Here is a 16,195-nt window from a genome sequence, read left to right as displayed (position 1 = left end):
GCGCTTTCAGGAACGACGCTGGCGTGTGGAGTAACAGCGGGCGTTGATAATACAAGCGCCAACGTTTTTGGTTCAAGCGCCAACGTTAGAGCCAAGATCGCCCGGCCTTCCATCAAGCACGCGCTACATGATTCAATTCACTCAACAAACCATAATGGGAGCAAAATCAACAAACTTCAAGTTTGTTGAGTCCATAGGAACCGCTCTTAGTGCAGGTGGGAGAAGGTTATCATAAACAACTAGCTTATGTAATTAGGCAAGAAGCTACTAATTAACTCTGTAAATATTCGACCACTAACACAAGATTGATGCCGAAGAAATAAAAGTTATCTTTTCGACTCCAAAATTTTATAAGCGAAAGTCCTTTTCTATTTTAAGGATAAAAAACAACGTCTTAGCATTGTTCCAAATTGATTACAGTAGAGTAAATTGAAATACTTCAGTTATATGATTGATTATGTCCCTGGAAGTAAAGAGTATTAAGACAAAGTTTGAGATTAGATGGGAGTGAGAATATCCTCGTAAATAGAGCCGATCATGCTTTCTAGTTTCTACACTTAGACATGGGTAATTGTTGATCATCAATGGGCCTCCTTAGCACCACCACTCTCGTACATTTCTTGATCAAATAGTATTTTTGTCGCGTGGCTGTCGGTGTGTATTAGAATCAGGATCCTATGTCACGGAAAAAGAACTCTCAACTCGATTTCCCTTTTAGATACGTAGGTATCATAACTTCACTGTGGATCTCTCAATTTTCCTGATAGGATCTTTTTTAGAAAAATGTACTCTAGTATGCAGATCTCTGTTGTCTCTGATTGATTTTATTTAATAATCACAAATTTAACGTGGCTTAAATTTACTAAGTGTATTGGTTTGCTAATCACATTCGCAACCCAACCAACGTCCGAGAATATTGGTATTGAAGCAGGTTTAGCTAGCTAGTCAGACATCTTCTCTATATACTATTATATGTTTAAATCAAGGGATTATAAAAGTTTTGCAGGGTGAATTTTTGTAGTTGGTTGGACGTATGTTGTCCACAGGAATCATGGTCTTTTTCGGCTTCATCAAAACCCAAAAATAAATAGTAGAAATGCTTAGCTGCTTAGAAATTATGTTTATATATATATATGGATGCGCTGATCGAGGAAAAACCATAAATCGTCAAATCTACATCACACCGCTTGTTGTGAAGCACTTGTGTCTAGATGATGTTTCCCCAAGAATGGGTCTAGAGTCTAGACAACTTTAAAAGAGTAATATATATATATATATATATAATGCTCCATATGATATGCTGTATGAAGGAAGATTTGTGTTTCAAAACGAAAATGTTTGGTGTACCGAAAAGGAACACAATGATGTGCACCGAGATTTTGGTGTGAGAGAAAAAAAGTAGGTGGATTTCTCTCTCAGGACTGTCCTAACAATCTTTGGATTTCTTCACGGTGCAGATCGCAGGACACACCTTTGGTGCGTGTATCATCACTAGATTCAAAATCCTTGAATTTTCGGCACGACATGACATCTTATATAAATATATACTTTGCCCAAAATTTGTATGCTTCAAGAATGTACAAAGGGCTAGACTAATAGAATTAGATGCACGATCAGTTTTGCTCTATTGTGGTTCTCATATGGCTAGCTCATTTCATACCGCATCATTAAAGTTCCAGAGGTACATAAATATAAGATCCAGTAAGGTCCTCACTGTATATAAACCATATAACAACGCAAACAAATGATCACTCCTCTTAATGCAGCACTTGAACATCCTGAGAAAAAATTGTAATGATCAGAACTCAAGTGTTTGTTGAAGTTCAAGTGCATGTACCATAAAAAGTCCTCATTTCCTCTGAGAATTCTTCGAATGTAGTCGGAAATTTGAACTGTTGAAGCTAATATTCACATGACTAAGGATCTAGATTTTATATGTTTGATGATGGGCCAAATCTTCACGTCAGTTAACCATGCGTGTCTTATTCTAAAAAGATACTTATCCATGTTAGCTGTAATATTTCCTTGGGTTCGACGGAGTTGCTGGCCTAAGGAAGAAGACAATGCACGATTACATACATTAATCGGTACGAACTAGGACGACGAAGTGAATTAACCTAGGTATCAAAGGTTTGTATTTTATGAAAGACCCAACTGAATACTATAGATTAAGCCCTTCATTCAATCAACTCCTTCTCTACAGCTACCCTTAAATGAACTACTGTAGTTTTTTTGTTATCTGGATACAGTAGAATACACTAAATATTTGAAGGTTTCTTTAAGACACAGATAGAATGCAGGACTCAGGAAAAAAGTGAAGTTTGTGTTTTATTGTGTGTAATATTTGTGAAAGATTTTGAAAAGACAGACAGATTATAAGAAACAAAAAAACAAACAAACACAAAAACGCTACCCTTCTAAATTAAGCCAAGCCCAAAATTCCTGGTTGTCAATCTTGGCTTTATTATGTTCCTTTTTGATTTTTATCTTCTGTTTATTACTGGCTTCTTCCATAATTTGTCGCGGACAAAACTAAGTAACTTTAATGCATGTGTGCAAAGATGCGAATCTCATAATCAGCCCAGTAAATTATCATAATCAAGCCGTAAAATCATGCGACAGGCGGCGGTTGGATGGTCCATATAGATGGAGAACAAGATTCATGATTAAGACCATTTAGTTGCATGAGAATTTTTACCACTGGTTTATGATATTTTACTGCCAATAAACATTAACAAAAAAAATAAGTTCAGATGATTTATCTAGGGGTCTCACAAATATCCCACCCTGCATGAGGAAATGCCAAAATTTAAAATTTCAATGGGTAAAAGTGATGTATTTATAATCGAAGAAATACTTGGTGTGTCATTACTACTTGGGGATGCTCTCTACTATGACCACAAAGTGTTATATTTGGTGAGTAATTATAATGGAAGGTGTAGAGGTAGAATTGTTTTCAAACAAGGAAGAAGTTCAAGCACAAATGGAGAATACGCTTTGAAGAATTCGAGGACGAATTTGTCTAAAGAAGGGGAGGATGATGTATTATGGATGTCCCATATCGATATTGAAGCACCATTTATAGTCCATCCTAGAATTACTTTGAATATGCCAAGTATGCCCTTGGTGCTAGTATAAATTAGAAGACATAAGACTAAAGGAGGAAGTTTGGGAGTTTTAGAATATTGTGCGAGGATGAGAGGTTTCTCTTCTTTAGACCTTATTTGTTATCTCTAGGGGGAATTAGATCATCTAATTCTAGAGTATCAACTAGATGCCTCTCATAATCTTATAGTTTCCTATTTAATTTGGTAGAAATTGTAAGTTATTTGAGAAGAATCTCCATTTTTAGGTTCTTCCTTTATTCAAAGGGTAGAAGAAACTAAATTGGTTGATTATTTATCCTTTTTCAAGTTATCAATTTCAATTTATTTTCATTGTAAGCTTCCGCTTCTCATCATTTGGTATCAAGAGCTTTGGTTTGATTCTCAAGGGGAAAATGTGGTGATTGGTGAAGATACTTGTTCTTGAGGTGAACACTACTAATCTCTTTATCAAGTATTTTGGGTTGATTTTTATGTTCTTTGATACTATTTTCAAATTAGGTTTTTTAATCTTATATTGATTTCACTATGGTTTACAAAAGAGAAGTTAATTTGGGTAGGATTCATTCAAATGATGTGTTAATGAATATTGTACATGAAGTGTTTGATGATATATATCTAAAAATGGGAGAAATTTGTGAAGAATATTATTGGAAACTTGTAAGTCTCCATAACCAAGAAAGGATTCTACCTAATGATTGTGATTATGCAAGTGAACTAGATGTATCAATTTTGATTGGTGGATATGAGGATGAACAAATTGCCCACAAGATGTTTGATGAAATATCTCCACCAAAATTTGATAGTTATTTGAGTCATGGGGAAAGTGAAATAGTGGGTAATCTTCCAATCTATCAAGATGGCATGAATGTGGATCAAATCTTTAATTATTTCACTACTATGGAGCAAGTTCTAAGAATTAAGAGAAAGAAGAATACAATCCTTTGTGTTCAATTTTTGATGAGGTATTTAATGGTAGTGAAGTCAAAGATTTTGGTGTACCAAGGTACGATATTAAATTGGAAATTGCTACGTTAGAAGCATCTCGAGAACAATTTCAAGTATGTGAACCGACTACCGGAAGCAAGCCTTCACTCAAGCTACAACAAAATGGGGAGGCAATATATATGAATCCAATTTGGGCTTTCATTGAAGATAAGTTTCATGGTTGTAGTCTTTGTGCAAGGTTGAGAGAAATGCTTGGTGTTTCTTTACTATTTGGAGATGCTTTTAACAACGACCTCAAAATGCTACATTTGATGAGTAACTATAATGGAAGGTGTAGAGGTAGAATTGTCTTCAAGCAAGGAAGAAATTCAAGCACTAATGGAGAATATGCTTTGAAGAATTCGTGGACGAATTTGTTCAAACAAGGGGAGGATGATGTATTTACAAACGAAGAAATACTTGGTGTGTCATTACTACTTGGGGATGCTCTCTACTATGACCACAAAGTGCTGCATTTAGTGAGTAATTATAATGGAAGGTGTAGAGGTAGAATTGTCTTCAAACAAGGAAGAAGTTCAAGCACAAATGGAGAATACGCTTTGAAGAATTCGAGGACGAATTTGTCTAAATAAGGGGAGGATGATGTATTGTGGATGTCCCATATCAATATTGAAGCACCATTTATAGTCCATCCAAGAATTACTTTGAATATGCCAAGTATGCCCTTGGTGCTAGTATAAATTAGAAGACATAAGACTAAAGAGAAAGTTTTGGTTTTAGAATATTGTGTGAAGAATGAGAGGTTCTCTTCTTTCAAACCTAATTGTTATCTCTAGGGAGAATTATATCATCTAATTCTAGAGTATCAACTAGATGTCTCTTATAGTCTTATAGTTTCCAATTTAATTGGGTAGAAATTATAAGTTATTTGAGAAGAATCTCCATTTTTATGTTCTTCCTTTATTCAAAGGGTACAAAAAACTAAATTAGTTGATTATTTATCCTTTTCAAGTTATCAATTTCAATTTATTTTCATTGTAAGCTTACGATTCTCATCAAAAAGCCAAATGGGTCGTTATATATAAAGAATATTTGTACTTCAAACTTTCCTTTCCTTCCTTCCTTCCTTCCATCATGTCTCCTTGGTATACTCAGCTCTTCTCTTAGTTTCACACCATAGAACACATAGACAACAGAGTGATCTCAAATTTAAGTACAAAGTACAAACCACGTCGATCGATATTACCGGTGTTTTTTTTTTCTTTGATTCGCTTAGTTCTCCACTACCTCGACGAGGTCAAATTCTTCAATGGAGACCCAACCAAATTCTTCTAATATATATCAACTTGCTCCAGGTTTTAGGTTTCATCCAACACAAAAATACACACGATTTTTGTTAATTCTCGATTGATTCAAGTATGATTTGGTTGATGTCCTCATAGTTGAGGAAGTTCAAAAGTTAGGGTTTTTTTCCTTTTTCTTTTTTATCTTTAATTTGGTATTCTGGAATTCCATTATATATGGGTTTTCTTCAAATAAACCTCAATTGAGAAAGTTTGTATTGAATGAAAATTTACCCATTTGGTAGCAGATCGTGTAGTTGTCTTTGTACATGCGGCTTGTGTAGGGATTGCATTTGTTTGTGCTGTGAGAACGTTATTGTGCTCATAACTTAGTTCTTGGTGATCATTGTAGCTTTAGTTGGGATATATCCATGTTTTCTCTCAAACCATTCTGCAATTATGAAATCTTCCAGCAACATCTGTTGTATGACCTAGAGGCTTGAACTTTATTAGCAAAATGGTGCAGATATACCTAGTGATGTAATTCAATTTCATTGTACTCAATTGTATCATATTTAATTGAATCAAAAGTTTGGCTTAGAAAGATTTAACCTTAAAAGTAAAATAACGATGGGAAGATAAATCTCTCTTACTGGTAATCTGCCCTTAAAAGTAAAAAGGACGTAAACACTTTGTTCCTTGTTCTATTTTTATTTACATACCATATAGCTATGAGCCAACAACAGAATGTTGGTTTATTGAAAGATGGCATAATCAATTTGACTTTCTTAACTTAAGGATTAACAATCTTGTGGCGATGATTATTGCAGGCACGTGTTTTACTTCCCAAGTTTATGAAGTTTCCCCCTATTTCCTTCACAAAGTGAGTATCTGATTATATTATTTTTCTGTTCTATAAATGTGATGGGATGTGTACAGTATGATTTCGTTGTGTTGTTTCGTGCTCAGCGATATCACTACCTATTTTAGCATATTTTTATTTGGTTCAATCTGTAGGAATGGATTATGGAGCAATGGGCAAGACGTATTACATCAGTGCTGTAGCCGGAGCCAATAATGAGAGCTCCTTGGTGTTGATGTCTAAAGGTTGGTTCACTTTTATGATTCACTTGGTTGGCTGTTTTTGTCAAAAAAAAAAAAAGGGACATGCACTTTGTTCCTTATTCTACTGTAACCGCTGGGTAATTGATTTTCTTAAATTAAGCTTAACAATCTTTGGTAATGAATGATGGGATTGAGAGGAGGTTCGAAGTCCTAGTTGTATAATGACAGATTGGCTGTTATTGAACTAAAAATTGCAGGTGAATAATTTAAGAGAGGAGTCGGTACAATCAGGGAAAACACAACCAGGAAAACTGCATATCAAAGTTTTCGCTAAAGAGCCTGAAAGAAGACAAAATAATTCTTGGCGTAAAGACTAAATCAGAATTGTGGTTGTCGTGACTGCATGCTGCTGGAGTTTAAGGCAAGATTTTTTTTTTGTCTTTGAGTTGGGGCAGGCTTAAGATTTAAAATTGGGCTTCGTAGCTAGTTCAAATTCCTAAGGTTTATGATAGAAATGGGCTCCTTGTTGGTGTGTAGTATACGGATGTTTAATCACTGGTGGCATTGTGTAAATCTTGTGAATATACGCTATTGCAAGAGGTGAGGTCAGTGAGTAACCTATTTCTTTGATACATTTTTTCTATGCTCTGCTTTTTTTGTGATCGATATCCGTGAATTGCGACTTCATCTACTGTTTAAACTTAATATTTGGACGACTAGCTCGTGAATTGTTCTTTCACAGATGGTGAATTTTCCTGATCTCAACATTTATGTGATAAATTCTACAGATCTGAACGGTGTTTTTGTGTTGTTGTGTTCCTTGTCAAGAAGAAACTACTGGAGATAAAGAAAAGAAGGCAGGGTATAGTTATTTAGGTTGGTGTACACACTAGCATGAAACTGCAGTATGAAGCAATAGTGTATATGTTACGATTGCTGCAAATCACAGTGCACAATCCTTCATTGTGATTGATTTTCTATTTTCTTGCAAATTGTGATTTAACTTGTATACATTTTTAATGAAATACAATATTTTGACTTTACGTGACAAATATATGTTGATTGACGATGGTGGCTGGGCAGGTTACTTTCTTGCAATGGGCTGGGGGGGAAAAAGTTTAATTATTGCCTAATTTGTTACACTAATATATCTGACAGATTTGACACACTATTAAGTGTGATTTAAATTAATTAAAGTCACACTTATTAGTGTCACCACTAATGTGTAACAAAAGAATAACACCATATTTATTATACTAATAAGTGTGATAATAAATAAGACGTCACACATATATGTGTAACAAAATGCTTGTTTTGGTGTAGTGTATGAGTTCCTCATCAAGGTAATAAGAAGACATTGAAAGGTATAAACATTTCTATTAGTACCTGATGCTACAACATGTGCAAGATTTTGTTTTCCATTTGTATAATCACTTCTTCTTGGTGTAAAGGTGCGACATGCTTTTAGATCTTGAAAGCTGTTTGTTTTTGTCCTAGAATCTCAGGCATCTTTAAATTATTTTTATCTTCGCAAACTTTAGAAAAAATTTCTTCTCCATCTAGCGCTCCATAGATTCCAATAGAAAAAACGAGAAAAAACCATGTCTTTTTATGATTCAATTTCAGGGGTCATGAATACTCATTCTGGAGAGAAGAAAACTGATAGAAGGCGAGTCGGCGAGAGGGTGCAGAAGTTAAAGTTGAAAACTTGAAATCTAGATACGTGGCTTCCTTTTATTTATTCTTTATTTTTTCAACTTTATCTCCTAAAAAATAAATAGAAAATAACTGAAAATAATTGTCACACTAAAAACTGTGACAAAATAAAATAAAATAAAAAATAAAAATAATATTGAATTAATGGGACACTTTTCGTGGTTGTTACACATATTAGTGTTACATGTTTTGTTACACAAATAAGTGTGGCAGTTCAGTGTTACAAATTTCCCCATTTGGTGTAGTGATAGTTCACTACTTGAGAAACAAAGTCACTTCACTTCCCATCCAAGATTGTGTTGTCGCTGAAGTTGATCTCTATAAGTTTAACCCTTGGGATTTACCAAGTGTGTAATATATACACCATATATATCCATTCTAATATCATTAATATTCTTATAATAATTTATCTTACTCTTTTTCCTTTAGCTAGCTCATTATTTTATTTTTTTGATTGATAAAAGTTAAAATTGATTCAAAGTGCCAAGGAGGCACAAGCGGAACATACAGTAAAACACTCCGTCATCGAAGAGATTGGCAGTGCTAAAAGAACCTAGCTGGGAGCAAAATTACATATAAATCTTTGCTTCCCAATTATTCACTGAGCAGATTTCGATCATTATTCAGTGAGCAGATTTCGATCGTGTTTATGTTTTGCAGAGAAGGCTACTTATGGAGAAAATGAATGGTTCTTTTTTACTCCAAGGGAAAGGAAGTATCCAAACGGAGCCAGGCCAAACAGGAAAGCAGCTTCAGGTTATTGGAAGGCAACGGGAACAGATAAACCAATTCTCACTTCTTGTGGGTCTCATACTATCGGGGTCAAGAAAGCTCTAGTTTTCTACAAAGGTCACCCAGCTAACGATACAAAAACAAACTGGATCATGCATGAATATAGATTACTCGGTAACATGTTCCAGCCTTCACGGGAGCGGGGATCCATGACGGTAAATATTCTACCTAACTTGAACTATACAGAACTTTGATGCATTGTTTTAACAACCCACTGCAACACTCAATTAACTGACCTGCTTGAATATTGTACAATTAGACGACTGGGTACTTTGTCGAGTACGGAAGAAAGACGACACCCAGAGAAAAATGTGGCAAGGTCAAAGCAGTTATAAGGCTGAACCCTTGGGACTAATCCCGAAGGTTGCAGAGCCATGCCCGAAAATAATAAACCCTTCCCCTGATACAGTTACGGAATACCTCAACAATGGCTGTCCACTACTAGCTTACATCCTCGCTGCTCATGAGGTTCCTCGTGTCGAGAACAGATCAACGCTGAACTGTGGAGATGGAAATGTTAATAAAAACAACAGTACTGGAATCCTATCAGGTGGAAGTTTGCAAGGTGGAAATGTTAATAATTACAGTATTACTTCAATCCAAAAAGATATGACGGTCCTGCAAACATCAGTCGTTGCAGACTCTTGCATTAGTAACCTGATCAATCCATTGAAGAGGAAGCCGAATGAAGAGCATGCAGATTATGAGTATCCCGGCCAATCAAACAGGAAGCTAAACACCTTCAATCCTAATATGTTCACCTATGGGTATTAAATTTTAAGAGCCGAAATTTAATATACCTTCGTGGATGGAAGATTATGATAATATTGACGAAAATTTGTAACAAACCGCATGTAGAAACAGCTGCCACCCTATGTACAGCATAAGGTCCGTGGATTGACCGTAAAGGTAATTCTAGAAAGTAAGTTAAGCAAAGTAAGAACTCTAGCATCTTTTCTGGACATCAATTTGTTGCTTATAAATAATGTGACATAGCCTTGTAAATTAGGTGGGTAATATTTGATATTTTTGGACGTCTGTAATGTATGTAATATGAACCGCCTTTAAAATCCAGTATTCAAACACCCCATTGGATGGGAATTTCCCCAACTTTTTGCTTCCTCCAAAATGTTAGCACATCTAGTGTCAAAGGAGCATTTTTATTGAAAACGTCAAGCATGGGTTATGTGTACCCAAAAATTTAAACCAGAATGTTCTTCAAGAACAAAAAAAATCTTGTTCACTGCAGGTTACTCCTTGATCGAAGAGGGACAGGGGTTAAACTATGAAGGGACACTGCTTTGACCCCACGATTCATAAGAATGTAAGTAAGCAAGATAGTTTAACAGCATATACGAAAAGTGGCGTCAAGGAGACCCGTAAAGAGTATACCAGATGCCTTCATTACCGGATTTCAGAATGATGAGCTGCATGAGATACTGCAAGCAGTCGGTCATTCGGGAAGAAACACTAAGCTAGGCTTATAGAATGGGATCTCTATTATAGGTAACTGTGTTGTAATATAAACCGCACATCTCTTCGTATCATTGCTATGTTGAAGTATGGTGAGATTGTGACGCTAAAAAGAACAAGAGCAAACTAGTAAACCCACATCACACACGCGCGCGCGCGCACACAAAAAAAAAATGGTACTCGATAATGAAAGATTTACAAGAGAAAGAGAGGAAAAAGAGTCGGCAGCACTAAATGCAGATAAGCCTTATACAGATAGTGTAAATAGTGGAGACGAACCTTACAAATAGTGGAAAACAACCAAGAGGAAAACGAGCACCAGTAAACTGTTTAGACTACACTTTCACTTCAATATACTGCAAATAAAACACAAAAACCTCCTTCAAATTATGTTCTGTCGGTGAAAACGTAAAGTAGCTTCCCCATTAAGAAAATCATTTAGTAGTGAGGAAGATTGTGAACTTACTTGTACAAGTAAGAAGCAATTCCTAGAATAATGCACAACAAAATAATGTCGATAATGATGTTCCTACTGGACCTTATCTGGACATTAAGCAAACAGTGAACAACTTAGTTGAACCTAAAACAATGATGACGAATTGATTAATAATAAAATCTTTGTATACATCATATAGCATAGGAAGAATTAGTAGTTACCTGATTAATAGTTTGCTTAAGTCTGACATTGGTGTCCTTGAGGTCACTAGTAGCTCGGTCCACCTGTAAGGCCATCAAATGATTTACGTAGTAAATTTCTCAACTTTTGCTACCTTAGAAAATAATGCGGAATTTTCTTGAAGAAAAACAATTGGGCAAGATTCTTACTTTAGTATCAATCTCGTCAATTAAAGGAACTTGCCTATCCAATTCCTGTAAATATAATAGACTTATTATTAAAGCTAAATATGGAACCATATCCTCTTCGTCTCTCTTGCACTAAAAAATCCATGACTGACCTCATTCATGTCATGTGCCATATCCTTTAGTGTATTCAACCCTTGTGATATAATATCTAGTCCTTCGTCCTGGAGGATGAATTCAAATACACTTCATATAAGGATGAACAGGTGCAAATATGCAACCAACAGAGAGAAAATATCAATATAGGCTAAACTTACCTGCTTAATTTTCCGCATTTCATATTCCTGCCTAAATTGATTTGATTCTTCAGTGTGCTGAAAGAATTCATCGTCAATCTTCATATCTGTTAGAACCAAATGTAAATGCGTATTAGTAGTTAAACAAATTACACTAACAAGTAGTGAGCACGTGCGATGCACGTCGGCAATATTACTTTTTCTTAATTTCCTTCAATTTCTGAAAAAGTAGTACTTTCATTTTATTTTTCAATTTGGTTTATTATTAGGTAAAAATGAAAGAAATGAAAATATCACTTTTAATGAAGTAAAAATGAAAGAAATGAAAATATCACTTTTAATGAAATGGAGGCAATCTTTCGTATCCGAAACTAAAATCTATAAGTAATTTTATAGTATATCAACTAAGTATTTGAGCATCATATAGGCAACATGTAAAAAGTATATAGGCTCTTTTAATTTACCTTTAAATTATAGATATTTGTTTGGAGAACTTACAAATATATTAAAAAGTAAAAATTTGATATAGTTGTTTATACTCGTTGCGTAGGTGATTCAAAGAGCTTTTCAAATATATAAAATTCACAAAAATCCAACTTACCATTTGGAATATATGAAATTTTAAAATATTTATCATCATTTTTATAAAAACGGCATTCCTATAAATAAACATTTCACATATTATTATTTTAAAGTCCCTATTCTGTTAGGCATTTCAGTCCATATTGAGATTTGTTAACCAAATGGTCCCTAATCTGTTGAGCATTTTGGTCCTTATTCCGTTTGGTGAACCAAAATCCGTTTAGTTAACCAAATTTAGGTGAACCAAAAATGGGTAAGGATTTTTGACTTAGCTTGCTTGCTTGCATTAAAGAGGGGGAGAGAAGAATTTATATGTCGATCGAGCCGGCAAATAAAGGGTTTACAGAAAGCTCATTTGTTACCTGATGTTGTATCAAATTTAATTCCTTTCTTCGAAGCTGAAGATCCCCAACCTCCACTTTTATTAGCTCCAGTTGTAGCTGAATCAGGTATCGCTTGAACCCTCTCCGCAAGCCCCATAACCAAATCATTACGGGTTGCTAATTCTTCTCTAGTTATACCTTTGGCCTGTGATCATATTTTGGTTACAAACAAACTGATCAGCCTCTAGCTCGTAATTGATAAATCCAAATGCAAGGTTTAGGGCCCATTTGGTATACGAGGTAAATTAGCCAAAATGCCTGAATCTATTCGTGAGCACTGTGTTCTTCATTAAATACTAAAACACCTCCAAAGATAATTAATATTAGGGCAGTGCTATTTGGCTCCATAATCTCCACCTCCCTATTCTCCTCTCTACAATCTAAATCTCATACTAGGGGAACGGTGAACCCCATCTGAACCCGAATGCCCTTAATATTATTAAAAAAAACAGAATGAAACCCGCGTCAACAACTACAATTATCTGATTGGTAATAATGGAATATAAAAAGAGAAGAAGCAAGACCTTTTTCCCAGCGAGCCTCTGCAATTTCGTAAGATCTTCCATTAATCGAGCCTTGGTTCTGCGAACCTCCGCATTCATCGCAACTGCAGCTGCCCTGTTCTTCTCAATTGCAGCAGCTTCCGATTTCTAAAACAGATAATAAGCATTTCAAGCGAAGAGTTCAATTCCAAAATACGTACATATATTAGAGAGAGGGAGAGAGATGAACCTCGAGAGCCGTATCGATGTTGGAATCGATAGAAGAATAGAGACGAGAGAAAGGATCATCGCCGGGTGCATTAAGTTCCCTCTGTTTATCAACATCGTATTTTTCATATTTCTTACAAATGCTTTCGACTCGGAAGAGAATATCGAATGTACTCATCGTATATATTAGTGGTGTTAAGCAGATAAGAATACAATGTCCGGAAGAAATCTTTCAACAGAAATGTTGCATAGAGAAGAGAAAGAAGTCGAAGAAAGAAAAATCAAAATGAATGAAGCAATAGAATGAGAATCGTGGGAATCGGTTTCAAACAAGGGGAATGTGATCCTATTCTCGAGCTGTTTAAAATTTGGCTGAAAATAAGCCTCAGATCCTTCAAAATGAGGTGTAGGAACTAGGAATCACTTTTCCATGATCTTTCTTTCTTTTTCTTTTTTTAGCAACATTCTGTTAAACCTTAAGCAAATTATACTAGGGTGACACGATGTACAACTGTGGTGGATATGAATTCTGAACTCACGGCCCGCCCTGAAAATTTGATGCCCCGAAGCTGGACGGGAGATGATATTCTTATACATGCTGTTATATTTGAATTTTTTGTTTTTTTCCAAGACAAAGTTGTAAACAAAAAAAAAATCACCAAACTGCCGGTCGGATTGGGTATACCCAAATTTAAGTGGACTTAGAAGCAACGTTAAGGGGTGATCAAATGGGGTAAAGTTATGAAAATACCCTTTACAATTATAATTAAAACTTAACCTATTCATTTTCTCTTATTCCTCCACTCAACCTAACGATTAGTTGGTCCCTCTTCGTAATTTATAATTTTTCTTGTGATAGTTTCTGATAACATAGCATGTCACTACATGAAAAATAGTAATCTACAACTGTAGATTGACAACTCGTAATTTTAAAGTCGTAAAAGAGAACATGTTTTACAACTTTGTCCAATGAAAAAGTTGTCAAAGTAAAAACCGTCCAACTCTTAGGACCAAAGAGGTCCAAAGAGTAGTGAAGAGAATTAAAAACCACAACTTTTTGTGTGAAAAGGAATGCAGATAGAAGTGACCACCTCTGAACTTTACAACTCATAACTTAAAGGTAGTGAATAACTGTATAACAACACGCATAAGGGTTGTTGAAGATAAAAAAAATTGATTTTTAAAAATGTTCTTTGAGAGATTCGAACCCAAGCCTACTGTGTGTTAGTACAAGTCATCAACCATCCTTCCGACTTCTCAATATTGGTATATTTGTGTGTGTTTTTTTCTGATCAATATTCACAACCTTTACAAGGGTTGTAAAATGAAAATTTGACTTTGAGAAAAAAAAAGAGGCTGCAGTGAATCGAACCTGAATCTCCTCGGCCTAAGACTAGGATTCGATTGATTATATTGTACATGTATATCTATATTGATCAAAAATTTCAACTGATCCTTAAAAAAAGGACAGCAAATGCGCCATTCTGCTTGAAACATACAACGGCATTCTCTGAATTATACAAAGCCTGCAATCACATTTTAATCAACACACACAGTACCAGATTTTATATCTCAAAATCTAAATGAATGAAACAAGTGGAGGTGTATATCTATGCAAGTTTTGGTGAAGCAAACACCAGTCATGAAGAAGCTGCAAATGCTCAAAGTTTTAGAGTTTATAGGAATGTGTTACCTGTTTTTCTCGCCAAGTGCAGAATTCGGACCAACTCAATAAATCCCCTTTTCTCTCCTCCTTTATCCGGGCTTGAGACCGACAATGAAATAAAATTTCAATGGCGGAGTTAAAAAGGGGGGGGGGGGGGGGGGGGGGGTTCATCTCAAGAGAAACAAATAGCATATCATATATACCAACAATATTATAAGTCATACAAAGGAAATCTGAGACAGATAAAATGAAATCAGGTTTTACACATAAAATGAAATCTTATTACATATGAAGACATTTCCCTAGATTTGTAACTAGATCAACCATTTGATTTGTAGAATCTCTAACTCTTTCTTTTGCAGCAATAAAGATAGCATCTGAAGCCCATGTAAAATCTCCACATTGTTCACATACAAGGTAAGCTATGTGTTTACTGTGTTGATTTTTACATATTTTTAGGTTGAGTTTGTAATTGCAGGTTGAAGAGAAGCACAACTGATTGTGCAGTGGACAATTTTTATAAGAGTGATTATCTTCTCCACAAGCATCACAGCTTTTCTCTGATGGAAGCAACAACAACTTGGCTTTGCAAGGGTCAGAAGCATCATCAAATCATTCAAAGTAGGTGCAGGTAGGTATGGTGCACTTGAAAAACATTTTCCCATAGGTTTAATTTGTTTTAGATTGTAAAAATGCTCTCACACCATTACAAGGAACATGCTTGCACCTAGAATAGAGCCAAGGAAACAATTTTGTCTCATGATTCCTTTATTCACACATAACACACTCAGTTAGGATTTTTTTCATTCTCATCTTATTGTTGTTGTTGTTGCTGCTACTACTGCTGCTTGGAGAGTCTTTCACACCTCCACTCATGTCTAATTCAGAGTTTTTAAAGCCTAATTGAAGAAAATTTCTGAAATCTACACTAGTTCACTTAAAAGCCTAATTCAATAAATCCTAATTCAGTGTTGGATAATTTACACATAATGGGAAATCAAAAAAAATAGATTTGTTGATGTTTAATCTTGTTAGCAAGGACTAGAACTGTATCATCATTCTCAGTATACTAGCAGTTAAACAGAATGGGAAATCAAACAAATAATAAAACCCTAAAATGGGTTATAGAATCAGACCTGTGTAAGTGAATAAATTAACCTTTTTTTCCTTAACGGATCGATAAGGTGTTGGTGGTGAAGAAATATTAAGCTCGATCTATTGATGGGTTTTTAAATTGTCGTGGTTCAGGAGATGAAGGAGGAGGTTCTGCGGGAGATGGAGGAGGAAAAAATGAAGGAAAGGAAGATAAGTGGAGGAGAATAATTGATGGGGAGATTGAATAGATAAGAAGAAGAGGATAAATAGACCTTCTGAAA

The 16,195-nt window shown here is 35.1% G+C and overlaps 2 protein-coding genes and 1 long non-coding RNA gene across 6 annotated transcripts; 2 read left to right on the top strand and 1 right to left on the bottom strand.

Moving 5' to 3' along the window:
- Positions 1 to 6,084: 6,084 nt before the first annotated feature.
- On the top strand, positions 6,085 to 7,341 carry LOC113314160. Its single transcript, XR_003342311.1, has 3 exons — positions 6,085 to 6,218; positions 6,353 to 6,442; positions 6,658 to 7,341. It is a non-coding gene; the product is annotated as an uncharacterized LOC113314160 (long non-coding RNA).
- Positions 7,342 to 8,300: 959 nt separating this feature from the next.
- Positions 8,301 to 9,682, top strand: LOC113311921 (NAC domain-containing protein 2-like). Its single transcript, XM_026560706.1, has 3 exons — positions 8,301 to 8,463; positions 8,777 to 9,022; positions 9,168 to 9,682. The coding sequence occupies exons 1-3, from the start codon at positions 8,301 to 8,303 to the stop codon at positions 9,680 to 9,682; spliced, it is 924 nt and encodes a 307-aa protein (XP_026416491.1).
- LOC113314158 (syntaxin-71-like) lies at positions 9,099 to 13,552 on the bottom strand. Of its 4 annotated transcripts, none has more exons than XR_003342304.1 (10): positions 13,176 to 13,552; positions 12,968 to 13,093; positions 12,423 to 12,588; positions 11,500 to 11,585; positions 11,338 to 11,406; positions 11,207 to 11,251; positions 11,039 to 11,101; positions 10,848 to 10,924; positions 10,661 to 10,737; positions 9,099 to 9,408 (listed from the first exon to the last, which is right to left on the bottom strand). XR_003342304.1 is itself a non-coding variant. In XM_026562923.1 (9 exons), the coding sequence occupies exons 1-9, from the start codon at positions 13,329 to 13,331 to the stop codon at positions 10,725 to 10,727; spliced, it is 801 nt and encodes a 266-aa protein (XP_026418708.1). In that variant the 5' UTR covers positions 13,332 to 13,552; the 3' UTR covers positions 10,541 to 10,724. The 4 variants fall into 4 exon arrangements, 1 of the variants encoding a protein (XP_026418708.1); XR_003342305.1 differs by having other exon boundaries at positions 9,099 to 9,403; XR_003342306.1 differs by lacking the exon at positions 9,099 to 9,408 and adding an exon at positions 10,390 to 10,487.
- Positions 13,553 to 16,195: the final 2,643 nt, after the last annotated feature.

The sequence above is a fragment of the Papaver somniferum genome, chromosome 9, assembly GCF_003573695.1.
Source record: "Papaver somniferum cultivar HN1 chromosome 9, ASM357369v1, whole genome shotgun sequence".
NCBI lineage: Eukaryota > Viridiplantae > Streptophyta > Magnoliopsida > Ranunculales > Papaveraceae > Papaver > Papaver somniferum.
The sequence above is the reverse complement of the archived record's forward strand: the minus strand, read 5'-3'. Positions and strand labels throughout refer to the sequence as shown.

Excerpts from the sequence above, each read along its gene's own strand:
- LOC113311921 (XM_026560706.1), top strand. The coding sequence starts at position 8,301 with ATGTTTTGTTACACAAATAAGTGTGGCAGTTCAGTGTTACAAATTTCC. Across the intron at positions 8,464-8,776 it reads TAACCCTTGGGATTTACCAA|AGAAGGCTACTTATGGAGAA; the intron begins GTGTGTAATATA and ends TATGTTTTGCAG. Across the intron at positions 9,023-9,167 it reads GCATGAATATAGATTACTCG|ACGACTGGGTACTTTGTCGA; the intron begins GTAACATGTTCC and ends TTGTACAATTAG.
- LOC113314158 (XM_026562923.1), bottom strand. The coding sequence starts at position 13,331 with ATGAGTACATTCGATATTCTCTTCCGAGTCGAAAGCATTTGTAAGAAA. Across the intron at positions 13,094-13,175 it reads ACATCGATACGGCTCTCGAG|AAATCGGAAGCTGCTGCAAT; the intron begins GTTCATCTCTCT and ends TATCTGTTTTAG. Across the intron at positions 11,102-11,206 it reads TTGACGAGATTGATACTAAA|GTGGACCGAGCTACTAGTGA; the intron begins GTAAGAATCTTG and ends ATGGCCTTACAG.